Source organism: Helicoverpa zea, chromosome 26 (assembly GCF_022581195.2).
Source record: "Helicoverpa zea isolate HzStark_Cry1AcR chromosome 26, ilHelZeax1.1, whole genome shotgun sequence".
NCBI classification, from domain to species: domain Eukaryota; kingdom Metazoa; phylum Arthropoda; class Insecta; order Lepidoptera; family Noctuidae; genus Helicoverpa; species Helicoverpa zea.
This window is the reverse complement of record NC_061477.1, coordinates 5,875,411-5,889,017: the sequence shown is the minus strand read 5'-3', so window position 1 is coordinate 5,889,017 and position 13,607 is coordinate 5,875,411. Positions and strand designations below refer to the sequence as shown.

Sequence of the window (13,607 nt, the reverse complement as noted above, 5' to 3'; positions counted from 1 at the left end):
TATAAAAGTAGGAAATGCTTAATAAGCTGCAAGAGAGAGCTAATAAACACGAAACCATTTTAAGGCTTTTATACAATGCTATGTAAATCTAGGTCAGTTTTTGGATCGAAGTCAAACCGTTGTAAATAACATTATATTGTATGAACTCTCCTAATTAAAGAAAATATCCCTTTTATATAAACTTTATGTCACGAATAATGTCCTCTGCTTGACGGAATTATTGATCGTTTTTTGCTGACGTTATATCCAAGGAATATTTTATCAATAGCTCGAATTAGCGCAAACCAATTTATTCTGACATTTTCAAGCTTATCCATTATTTATTGATTGCTTTTATTGACTTTCTTTGTTTCTTTAGTGCCCCAAGCTGTTAGCATAATGCAGTAGATAATTTGTTTTGATAGTACTTTGTTTACTATCACGACTTCGTTCCCTTCGTAAATATATTTACGCCTAAGCTGTTTATCATGTTTTTCCAAACTCCGGATTCGGTATTAAAAGTCCGTCTATTTCTGATAAAGATATATTTGACTATTAAATGTCAGTTTATTGTTTACTTAGCCCGTGACACCCACAGCTGAATCAAATATTGACATCAACTGACCAGTCCTATCCAAAATCGGCTACTTATCACTCGATATTCAAATCAGTTGCTCAATCATTCATCGATTCTCTGAATCGATTGCAGTTCTCAGAATCGAATGATCTGGTGGTGCAGTGCGGTGAAACAATGGGGTTGGGACAATGGTGCTTCAGTGGGGTCAATGACTCGCTACCATCGAGTGTTCTGCTTCAAACTGTATTGTTTTCGACTAGTTTGCTTATATTGTTTGCTACAGAATTGGATTCTCATAGGAACTACAGAATTTGAGAATGCTTGCCGGTTGAGCTTGATTGGTGATTTAATTAAAACTGCATACGGTTCAGTTACAGTTTGAATTGCAGTGTGGTTATCTTTGTATTTTGACCTAGATAAAGATGAGAGGAATACATTGAGGATTTATCTCCCCCTCACAATAATTTAAATAAATCAAATTTCAATTAAGAAGTTAAAAGTTCAGACTTAATTCATTCACCTAATGACTTTGTCGATACTTTTTCCATTCCATTTAATCTCATGTTTTTACTTTAAATTGAAAGCGTAAATCACAACTTATGTCGTAGTTGGAGACATAAAAGTTTTTTCAGTTGCACATGCTTTGCCAAATATTATTTCGATTAGTTTTTTGGCACCAAAAAACTCTGATTTACTTAACAAGTATTGCAACTTTGCAATTAGCTTCCATTGTAAATATATTAATTATGAATGTTAGAATTGGGCTTTGAAATAGGCAGCAACTTAACTATATTTTTATACAAATTTATCTCATCACCAAAACTAGATCATATTTCACTCCTACCTTTACTAATAGTCTTTTAAATACCTTTCTCCTTAACACAGCTTTTCAAAGCTTTAATTAGTAAAATTATCTTTTGTTTCATTTAGAAGTGCAGTTAACTTATCGTCACGGAACGATCCCCTAGCTGTTGTATTGACGTCATTTACGTTAGTAGATAGTCTATCTTTACCTTTTATTTCTTTATCTTTTTTAGTTGTCTTTAAAGCTCTTTGTGTTTTTTAAAGATTAAGCTTTGCGTTTGTTGTTGGCCAATTATTTTAATTGCTAGCTTTCTTTTACACTTATAATTTGTGTATAGATTCTGTTGTTTAAAACAAAGTAACTGAATAAATCGCGTAATATTTTATCAAAGTTTCTATTATGTATGAAAAATAAAAACAACTTATTTGGATAAAATACGTGATATTTATGAAGTAACTCATGTTATCTGAAAGTGACATGAAAGTTCATTGGTTCGTTGTAATTAATCACAAATCTTGTTTATAATACCATCAGGTCATCGGGTTATCATATTTCGTACTGATTCCGTAATTTGCAATTTTGCCAACGAAACAACTCATCTGTGATGTTTTGATTCCAATCCTTCATTAATATTGATGTTTATTAATCGTTGTTTTGACTGAAACGAAATTACCGGATTGTATTTGAGGTCAGGATTCGATTATGATTTATGAATTATTAATTTTCAAGCTGTTTATGAATCATATTCCATCCAACTAAATACGTATGGCAGGTAACTGTCATGCACCTTAACTCAATAGTAATAAGTACGATTTTCCTATAAAACTGTTACCACTGACCTGAAGTTGACTGTACCTACAGAACTTAGTCCTGAATTAAAACAGTAAATAAAGATTTCGTAACAACCCAAAAAAGCACAAATCAGTGATAAAAAAAACTCCAAAATATCATCTGAGAAGTTAAATATGTACCTTTAGGGTCAATTCCCACTGAAAGAGCAGCGGCCGGCAGCGGCCGTAAGAGCACGGACAATGTAAGAGCGGGCGGCTTGCATTTACGGCCGCTGCCGGCCGCTGCCGGCCGCTGCTCTTTCAGTGGGGATTGACCCTTAGAATTTAGATCTTCATTACAATAGTACATAAATATTTCAACAAAGAAAAAAAACACAAATACAGTGATCGAAAAACTCCAAAATACCTCAGAAGGTCTAGCTAGACTAGGCCAAGTTTCTCGCGGACCAGTCCAAAGAACTCAGTCAAGATAAATCCTCAAACGATGCGTCACCGAGTGCTGCCGATCCTGGCACCGGTGTTCCTATCCAAGTTATGGAGGCGGAGGAGACGAGCCAAGGCCATTGAGAAGCTGCATGGGGTAAATATTTAGACCCTGAAGACCCTGAGAATTTTGTTGTATGTTATGGAGCATGTGGCAATCCCCATGTCCTATTATGATCAACAAAGTGTGAGCAGGATGGATAACTTTGCCATTAATTGGGTAGTTGACTAGGTTAAAACATAAAATAAAATTGACAATATAAACAAAATAAGTATGCAGTAGCTGATGTAAATAACACGTTATAGTTTGCTTTTCATAGAAATTTAAGTACCTAACTGGTTTTGACAATTCATTGAAAGTATCAATTTTACTAGTTAACTTTTACACCTTGAAACAAAAAAAACTGGGAGTACATTTTTCTTTATTTCGTCCATCTGTATTATAGCAATCTCTAATTTAAAATCGCCTCGCCTAAAGGGTAAAATGTGAAGGTCACAGAAACTAGGGCGCATTTTAACCCCAGCGGAAGATGATAGCCATTTATTCCCGAACTTTATTAGTATTCCTTCTTCATCCAAAGGAAAGTATACTTCACAATGATAAATTACCCCACTTACACAATACTGTCCAAATAGCCTTGGACTTGGTGACATTTTGAACTAGACCATTTGGCTCGAAACACCCTTTTCATACCCCCTGTAGACTCGCTTTTGCCAAAACAATAATTAAATTTTAATATTCCGGGAACAGAGTCCAACTTTGACAGAAACTAATTCAGTTTTCAGGTAATTTGCTGTTAATTTTAATGTTTCATGGAATTCATTGTATTTCGCTACAGATAGAAAGTGGTTAATCCATTAATGGATATTGTGGCGTGGCTAATTTGTATCATGGCAATGTTTCTGGCTTAATTATAATTATTATTGACTTTTTGTCACATATATCCTGGGTCTTGTATAACTTAACTATGAATTATTTACTTACATCCCAATTCAATTTCAACCTGGGTTATGTCCATACCAAATACATATCTTCTTTGGGCCTTCTGTCATATTTATAATTACATCCTTGCTAAACCAACAGATACCTATCAGTATTTTACACTTTCATAGCAAGCCATACAAAATAATCTTATTGAAACTTACTCAGATTTCGTGCATGAAAAAACGTCAATTTGCCAACTGAAACCACACCTAATAAAACTTTTATGTAGTTAGTTACAAGGGAAGTGAACCCAAAATGTGACCGATTACTTTGGTTGATAACCATTGTATAAACGAAACCAATTCATAATTGCATTAGGCTCTAAGGCAGCCTGTTATCTTAATTGTAGCTTATCTGTGACCTATCCGACAATTTGGAAAGCGACAGTAAGCTTTTCCTGTTAAAATTACTTGAGATTTAAATCGCTTTCGCCAAGACTAATTGTGGATCACGATCTTTTGGAATGTTTAAAATGTCTTTCTGAACGTGAAGAAATGTTTCATTTGTCAAGATATTTAGCCTTATGTAGATTTTGCATTTCATGGATTATCAAATCAGCAGCATTTTTGGCAATACAAGAACAGTTTTCTAGATTCAAAATATAAACATACAGTGCTTTTCATTGCTATCTAAAGCAAAATGCAATTCAAACAGACTAAGATTCTTCCTTAATTAATCTTATAATTTTCTTAGAACAAGCAAGCTTAACTTAACAAAAGGCTGAAAGAGAAATTTAAGACTGGCTGAGTTTTCCCGTAACGAGATGCCTTGAGCAAACAAACTGAAAGCTAACAAAGTGACGCTTACGTGGAGAAAATAAAACGTGCAGTGTTTGTGACCTACAATATTATGCTTAGTTAGGGCATGCGATGTAGGGTTTAAGAGGGTTTTTCTGTTCTTGTATGCATGGTTTCTTGTACAGCAATGTAAAAACATGCATTTTTCTCCCGTTTTCTTAATCTTGCCGAAGTCTGGCTTCCCGATTAGTTACAAGGCGAGAACAGTGTACTTTTTTACATGTAAAAAAGTTGCGACTTGCCTCTTTCTCTTTTGATTTTGACGTGGGAAGACCTCTAGCAATGATCATTTCATATTATATGTATAAAGTACAAATACATAACTATTATAAATAACGGTAAGAAAAAGATTTTGAATACACATCACAGTTTTTTCTATCAATCATCACCTTGTTTGATTAGTTAGATATTCATTCATAGATGTAATTTAAGCTACCACGAATTTGGGAACCCAACGGATACTATTCCCAGTTGCCCGTTCTTGATCTAACTATAATCCTGTTACCGTTTGACCTAAATTTTCGACCGTTGCTGTCGAATCTAGAAGTTAGATTCGGCCAGTTAGGGAGATTTGCATATCTAGCTTGTTAAACGACTTCTGGTAGACGGCTGTAAATTATTGTCGGACATTTATAGCCTGGTCTGATAGCCTTCTGTAAATCTGATCACAAAAAGTTAATAGAAGACTTTTTATACAAATGATGCTGTATGGTCCTATGGAAAGAAATTTAACCACTTCACTCTCTGATATGTAGACACAATACTTAAACAATCGGTGTCTATCACATATGACTCATGCGACAGGGAAGTTATAGAGGTAGCGGCAAAAAATTATCAGGAATATTCATGGCTTGAGTGAGTTGAAGCATGGAGAGTTATAGTATTTACTAAAGTATTAACTCACTCTCTGCTAATATAGATACCACATTCTAATTATGTTTAGTGATTACATAGCAAATATCTTACCCTTGATAGACTATATTTGATGAACATCAATCCAGCTATGTTTACCTTCTAAACCGAAGCTCGTAAACAAACCGGCTATCTTTGGCTCTCCCGTCACGTCCCGTAGCCAGAGGGTACTTAATGTTGTTATACTATAGCTAAGGTCATTTAATATGGGAACATAAATGTTGCCTGACTTCAGTCCCTAAGGTCTTTAAGTGCCTTTATAGTTTGTGGGTATAGGAATTTGATAGTAAGCTGAATGACGGTCAAAGGTAGTAATGATAAAGTTGTTTATTTAAATTTAAACTAAGTATATATTTATTTTTAGAAAGGTTTTGAGTCATGAATGAAGAAGGTTCTTCAACTTTACTAAAGTTGGTGATAACTTAATAAATATGTATCGAGTTCCTTTTCATCTTATCTTCCTTATGACTCTTTTAAAATAAAATATTCAGACAAAATAAATCTTTAATGGATGTTATTGAAAATGGTTTTAAAATATAATAGTCTTAAAATATATCTAGCAATTTATTTCAAAGTCTGCCGTCCCACATTGTCGTCAAACTTTCTACGTAAGCCTTAACATTGTGTAATTTAGTTATAACAAGTTGAACCTCATTTTAATAAGCTGATAACGATGACTGATTAGATTAAATCGCTAGTTAAGTTTCTTTGTAAATCCTGTCATCAATCCTAGACTTTATTATGAATATTTCCGCAAGTTTAATTTGAACTCTTTCTACTTTTTGGAAAGTTGTATTTAACTTAGCCATACTTATGGTGCGAATCACCATGGGTAGCAACAGTTTATAAATACAAGTATCAAGTGAATGGTATTCAGAAAAAAAAAAAACAACAACCCATCTTTTATGTTAATCCCTAAAACTTTTTGACAATTCATTAATTACACCATTAATCCATTCAAATTCAAATCCATGCCCGAAGCATTAGCTTCTATAGTAACACCTGTGATTTTCCCTTACCAACACCATTGTTAAGATAAAGGGGCGTCAAAATAAAGGAATTCCCAGCTACTGACTATGCCATGAGCCATGGTCGGGTAAACATGTGTACAGGTCAATGACCTCGGTGTCGCGGCTTCTTACACTTCTAGATATGGAGTGACTGGTGTTAAACTATGTGAGAAGTGACTTTGTTTAATATGGGGTTTTGTGAAATGGGTGTGATAATATATAATGGGTCTTAAGATTTGGAAGATTAAGGTTAGAGGAAAACAATGGCTAATCTAGAACTTTTTCTTCATTAGTTGTTTTTAAAAAGTACACATACTTTTTCTTAAATACGTTGGTCAACATAATATAAGCAAGAGAGCCCTCCTTTTTGCTATACTTTTCACGATAAATATTAGCTTTGAGTTCTTGGAATACATTCATAATATTCAAAGCAAAAAGATTTCAAACTATTAAATGTTATTTTATTTATTACATAGGAATAATATCAAAATTATTTGTCATTGTAAAACACATAACTGCCAATAAAATATAAATAACTATAACCACACAAACATTTATTATGTTAGTCAATTGGATTTCAACTAAATGTCCCTTCCGTATTTATTATATACCCTTCTTGGAACTAACTCAACATATTTCGTTCTTGACACAATACAAATAAAGCCATTTAGGCATTCATAACCTCAGATATTGTTTACTGGCAATAAAACCATTGTTTCTCAAGTGGGGTCGAGTTTCCTTAAGGAAAGTTGGCTTAAGTTTTCAGCTTTTGTTCAGGCATTTAACTTAAGAGGGAAACCCTCCAACTTGTCTATAACAGTCCTCTGATTATCTTCCTTGTTTTTTTTTGTCTAAGTATAGACCTTGAGTATCATTTATTATTGAAAATAGATTTCCTAAATGTACCTGCGAATGCTGTAAGCAGTAGCAAATAATCTCTCTATATAATTTATTTATACGGGCGGCGCCCTATTTATATGTGTACGCCTGCGACAACGAAAATCTGATTTTGAAAATTTAAAATTTTGAATTTGACATTTGAACTTCATTGTATTTTTCTTCATGACTATTGAAGGTTGCGAGTCGAAAAGGTTGTATGCGTTTCATGTCGCTACAAGTCCATTAAACATAAGCCGGATAATCAAATAAAAACCATAGACATAATATAGTAAACAGGACTGCGCACATATTATACTACTTACTTATTGGTGTCTATGAGATTAAGCTATGTGAGACAAATCCGAATTTGCTAAGATTATTAAACACAGATTGGTATTGAAGTTTTAACTTACGCAGTTTGTTACCTTAAGATACTAATATAAGCTTTTAATAATTAGCTGAAATTAGCTGTATTAAATTCATAAAAGTTATCTTATAGTCCATTATTTTCAAATTTTAAAAAAGAAAAACAAATCTTTTATTTTATAATATAAGTATAACTGTAAAAGAACTGATTACGATACTTGCCTGTTATTTTTAGCACAGCACTACAAATATAAAGCGCTGACATAACCTTGTAATTGCGCAGTATAGATTTAGAAAAATATTGTTTACCAAGTTATTTGACACTCAGTTTGGACCAAAATTATAACATTCATTGATTATTGATATAATAATGTTGTTTTAAATTTATTTCATCAATTGTTAAAACGGTAAACAATCAGCAAAAAATTTTTATCGTAACTGCAACGCCATTACAAAGTTACGTCGTCAGTTCAATCGCGATGTGTCAGGAACGCATTCTCTGAACGGCCGAACTATAAAATTGAAAAAAATACATTTGGCATCGGTGACATTACCTCTTTGCCACAACTACTTAACTACAGCAATTTTGTGTTATCATGATGAAGCACGAATTTCTTCACATCATATGTATTTTTGTTTTCATACCAAAATTCCCAAAACAATATCAATTTGAACCACAAACTGATATGAATAGAGGATGACTTTCAGGGCTTTAGTGATATTAGTTGATCCGGTATTTGGTCTTTTCTGGTAAACATATTTATTATAAACTAGCTGATTCCGCGAATATCGTAGGTATCGTTTAAACCTTCCCTGGACCTGTGCAAACATTTTAAACCGAAATAAGCCAAATCGATATGCCATTCTGGGGTTTTATTCAGACTAGCGAACAGCTATTCCTTTTTATATAGAAAATGTTAGTGTATAATATATTAATATGTTATTTCTTGTAATTTGCAGAGTGCGTCGGAGTCGTCAGCGGGCGCGGGTGGCGGGGGCACGTCGGGTGGCAGCGCCCGGGTCTCGTCGCGCTCGCGGGCCTCCGAGGAACCACACATTGGTCAGTATACAACAGCATTTTACTAAGAAACTAGCCTTTTTCCCACGGTTTCACTCGCGTCCTGTGAGAACTACTGCCCGAACCGGGATAAAATACAGCCTTTGGCACTCAGGAACTTTGTAGCTATCTATCAGTGAAAGAATTTTTAAAATCCGATCGAAACTTACAAATTTTACCTCTTTATGATATTAGTATAGATTAGCTGTTACTCAAAGTTTTATCCGCGTCTCGAGTCAACTACTCCGAGCACCGGATAAAAGTACCCTACAGCCTTCTTAGATATGGACGAATGGGCTATCTAATTATGTATCCTATCATTCCTATCTGAGAGGTTATAGCGAGTAAGGAGACTGTCCAGACTTCTCTAATACATTAATTTTAAACTCGACGGTTATTTTAATTAAATATAGTCAAGTACTAGAAGGTTAATATTAAATAGTTTACAAGTACTTTCCGTATAACAAGTATGCTTCAAGTCTGTCGAGAAAACAAACAACTCTTTAAAAACAAGTATTGAAGATTATTTTTTGTTAGAAGCCACTATTTCTGAGAAGATACGCGAACTTTTGCTTACAAAGAAAGCTTAGACGTTATAATAAAGTGTACTTTGAAACACGCAAGAAAATATAATTTCTGAGCTCGTTCAAGTTTCTAATAAAGATATAATACAAGTGTTTTGCTTTCATATTTTTTATGTTAAAGTATGTGCTCAGGATTTTACTGTGTCTATTTTGCCTCGTTCATAATATAACTTTAATCACAGTATATGAATTCAAAGATTATTAATGCAATCTTTTCCCAACTTAACCTAAAGAAGGATTTTTTCAATTTAGATGTAGCATTTGTTTTATTTCTGTTATTGATATTTAGCAAATATACATAAACACATTTATATGTTTGAACATTTGAATTTGAATTGAGAAGGCCTATGCTAAGCAGCTCTAATGGCTGAAATGATTATGATGATGATAGAGTAGAATTACTTTCAAAAGTTTTTTTAAGTATGATAATACTTATAGTTGTAATTTTTATATTATTTCAGGAAAGTACAAGCTTCTAAAGACAATCGGCAAGGGCAACTTCGCTAAGGTGAAGCTAGCGAAGCACGTGCCCACCGGCAAGGAGGTCGCCATCAAGATCATAGACAAGACACAACTCAACCCTGGCTCGCTGCAGAAGCTGTTCAGAGAGGTCGGCTTATTTCGAAAACTTCTTTCTTCTTCTTCTTTTGAAACGTGTTTTCTGATGAAAAAAGATCTAATATCTGTTAGGAAGATAGTTATGAAAGTTTTAAGGACAATTGCCACTAAACGATTCAATGTGTCATATTGGATCCCGAGCCGTTTAATGAGAGTAATTTTTTAATCTACTACACTCGTACAGAGACTGAGGGAATTGTTCTGCTATATCCAGGATTACATTCGGAGCCTGACGGAAGTACGTGTCCCATGGCAATAAAAACTCGTATCCTCTTCAGGTTTGCTCAATATCAAAGTTTTATTTCAATTCTATGTAATAAACAGACGTAGGCATTTTGAGCTAATGGTTTGGACAGAAATTCTCCAATACCTTATGTAAAAATTAGTTATATGAAATGACCACCATATGCTGTGCTGTGCTTCCAGGTCCGGATAATGAAGATGCTGGACCATCCGAACATAGTGAAGCTGTTCCAGGTGATAGAGACTGAAAAGACGCTGTACCTCGTCATGGAGTACGCGTCAGGCGGCGAGGTATGTACTCACATGTTCCTAATACAAGCTGTTGATTTGCATCCGTGCCATATTCAAGGACGTAATTATGCTAATGATTCTCGACCCAAATCAACCAAAAAATTGGTCTACTGTAATTCCAATCGATTATTTACGTATTTTATGTCCTCCTCCTGAAGTATGGCACAAATGCAAATCAACACCTTGTATATCTACCAACTGTAAATGTTATAAAACTTAATAAGGGATCTTGAAATAGGCCAAGATTCTAGGGAACTTCAAACTTGTTGCACGATTCTATGAGGAAAAACCAACAAGAAATTACATGAAAATTGTAACAGCCTGGAAATTCGTTAGGTACAAAGAAGTCGGTGAATAAAGCACATCATAGGTTTGCTTGATCTTGGAAACAGCAATCAAATCTTCTTTATGCTTGAAGTTTGCTTACGTATTTAAAATTTCAGGATTTTTTTATCTTTTGCTGTTTTAACAGAGTGAAAAATTGAATGTTTGTCAGGTGCATAGCAATTTTTTTACTCTTGGCCGAATCTTATATCTAAATGCAAATTAACTAATACTATTACTGTAACATTTCCAGGTGTTCGATTACCTGGTCCTACACGGCCGTATGAAGGAGAAGGAGGCTCGCGCCAAGTTCCGACAAATCGTATCCGCTGTACAGTATTGCCATCAGAAGAGGATCATACACAGGGATCTCAAGGTATGAACATTTTCAAGGCATAGCCAAGCAGGTGGAAATATAATGGTGTCAGTACACATAGGAGTCCAGAAGGAACAAAGAGGATTTACAATCAGTAAAGTCTGATACTGCCTACCATAGGGGCTTTCGTTGTGGATGCAACACACAAAAAGGGGGGATTTGACAATTTCCCATAGAAAAGAGGTGGAACATGTAAGACGACTGCTACAGAACCTGGATGTTTTTGAAGGTGGTCTGACAAACTTCTGTGATACTCAGGAAGCCTATTAAATATTATTAGAGCTCAGTGCACTAAGATTCTAAATGTCAAGTGGGCTATATTCGGATAGGTCCTAATTCTAAAAAGCTTTATTTTGTTAGTTATGCCAAGAAAAGGTTTACAAAACGATCTAGTATCCCTGATTCAAACCAAAGAGGATCGTCTTAAGCATAATAAAATGACTTACGACTTTACGCAACCATTAGTTTTGTCATAATCAAGGATTACCATGTACCATGTTGGGGATGAGAATAAAATGTATGTATCCGTGTTTCAGGCGGAGAATCTCCTGTTGGACGGCGAGATGAACATAAAGATAGCTGACTTCGGCTTCTCCAATGAGTTCACTCCGGGCGCCAAGCTCGATACCTTCTGCGGCAGTCCGCCCTACGCCGCTCCTGAACTCTTCCAAGGTATGTCTGGTTACACCACATCACGTTTGAACTACCTGATTGACACCCGCAAATCCTCATAGGTACAGTTGAAAACCAGCGTCAGACTAGCTGTCTGGCGTAATGCTGAACTGGACCTATTTGGCGCAACCTTTTGTTACTTTTGTTGGTTTGGCCGTTTTAGTGTGAAAGCGTAAAAAATAAAGTTACTTTCGCATTTATTATATTATTTAGGATACCTACTGGAAAATAAGGATTTGCGTAGCTTATCTCATCAAAGTTTTACATATTTCTCTAGTGATTTTTGATGTTTTATGTTTGACTACAATCATATGGAGTTCGAATCCTAAAAGGCGAAGGTAATGGATGTTTTATTTTATAGCCTGTCCTTGATTTGATAACCAGGGAAATTCATAATTCTGTTTTAATAATATCTCTAACATATTTGTGGTATACCTTCCAGGCAAAAAATATGACGGTCCGGAGGTAGACGTGTGGTCGCTGGGAGTGATCCTGTATACCCTGGTGTCGGGCTCGCTGCCCTTCGACGGCTCCACCCTCCGGGAGCTGCGCGAGCGAGTGCTGCGCGGGAAGTACAGGTATGTGTAGTTTGCTCATACTTAGGGAATAAATAAATGTTGAAGAACTATATAAAAAGTACACACAGTTGCGCAAAAGTTATGATATTGCGCATTTTTTGCGCAAACCTGCGTTAGGTTTCTTTCTTTGTTTTCATTGCGAAGATGATGTAGGCAAGTGTTAATTAGGAAGATAAGATAATAATATGTTGGAATGTTTTTATTTATTTACTTATAAATTACTTCTACATCGTAACGTATTCTGTGATTATTATCACGGAATAAAGTTACATTGCAAATAGTTAATCTGTACATTGAAATGGACTTAAACTTGCTTAAAGTATGTACTCCGTGATTGGAGTGTTAGGAGGTTTTATTCATTTCAAATTAGACACTTTACTTTCTCACTATAACTAAGTTTTGCTCCAACGTTTACAGAATACCGTTCTACATGTCGACGGACTGCGAGAACCTGCTGAAGAAGTTCCTGGTGCTGAACCCCTGCAAGCGAGCCTCGCTGGAGAGCATCATGCGCGACAAGTGGATGAACACCGGCTACGAGGACGACGAGCTGCGGCCCTACGTCGAGCCGCAGCAGGACTTCAAGGACCACAACCGGATAGGTGAGGAGTTTGGAGTAGTTAGGAAGACGGGTGGACGATGTCAGGGTTAGACTGTGTGAGGAATTGGAGTACTTCAGGGAAGTGAGGGGTAGTTGGACTGTGAGGAATTTTGTGGAAAAAACATTGGGAGCGATCCTATATGACAGGGAGATGTGGAAGATAAATAGATAGACAGTCAGACGGCTATGAGTTAATAAATTCGGTTTTTGGGTCAAAAGATATGCGTTGCAGCTAAAAAATATATTTCAAAAAATGCTAGTGCTATAAAATGGAAGCTGGTCGTAATTGAATGATTTTTCTGACCGATCCAGTTTAGATTGACTGAAATGGAGTATTTTATGACAATACTTTATTATTCTTGGTATACAAATACAAAAAAATGCAGTAGTTCCAAAAAATATATATTTATATTGTATACCTATATAAAGCTGATCACGCTAAAAAGCAAAAGCTATTTAAGGTATATAAAACGCAGAATTACAAAGCTTAATATGTTTTTAATTAAGTAAATTAACATGAGCTTTACTTAAACCACTTTCTGTACGGATTTGGACCATTTTTTCACGAAATACTTCCAACACTTGCTTCACAGAGATTTAAACTAATGCTTTGAATAATATTATAATTTACTTCCCATAAACAAAGCTTACTAATAATGGTTAATTCTCACTTCACACA

At 35.1% G+C, this 13,607-nt stretch overlaps 1 protein-coding gene across 22 annotated transcripts in view; it reads left to right on the top strand.

Annotated features, from left to right (window-relative positions):
• LOC124642934 (serine/threonine-protein kinase MARK2-like) overlaps nt 1–13,607 on the top strand; it is a 188,843-nt gene that overhangs the window by 155,226 nt on the left and 20,010 nt on the right. For all 22 annotated transcript variants that reach the window (XM_047181706.1, XM_047181705.1, XM_047181707.1 and 19 more), the window contains 7 exons: nt 8,545–8,644; nt 9,687–9,835; nt 10,270–10,377; nt 10,955–11,077; nt 11,614–11,749; nt 12,192–12,327; nt 12,745–12,929. In XM_047181706.1, the coding sequence (XP_047037662.1) occupies nt 8,545–8,644; nt 9,687–9,835; nt 10,270–10,377; nt 10,955–11,077; nt 11,614–11,749; nt 12,192–12,327; nt 12,745–12,929 (937 nt within the window). The remainder of the gene's footprint in view (nt 1–8,544; nt 8,645–9,686; nt 9,836–10,269; nt 10,378–10,954; nt 11,078–11,613; nt 11,750–12,191; nt 12,328–12,744; nt 12,930–13,607) is intronic.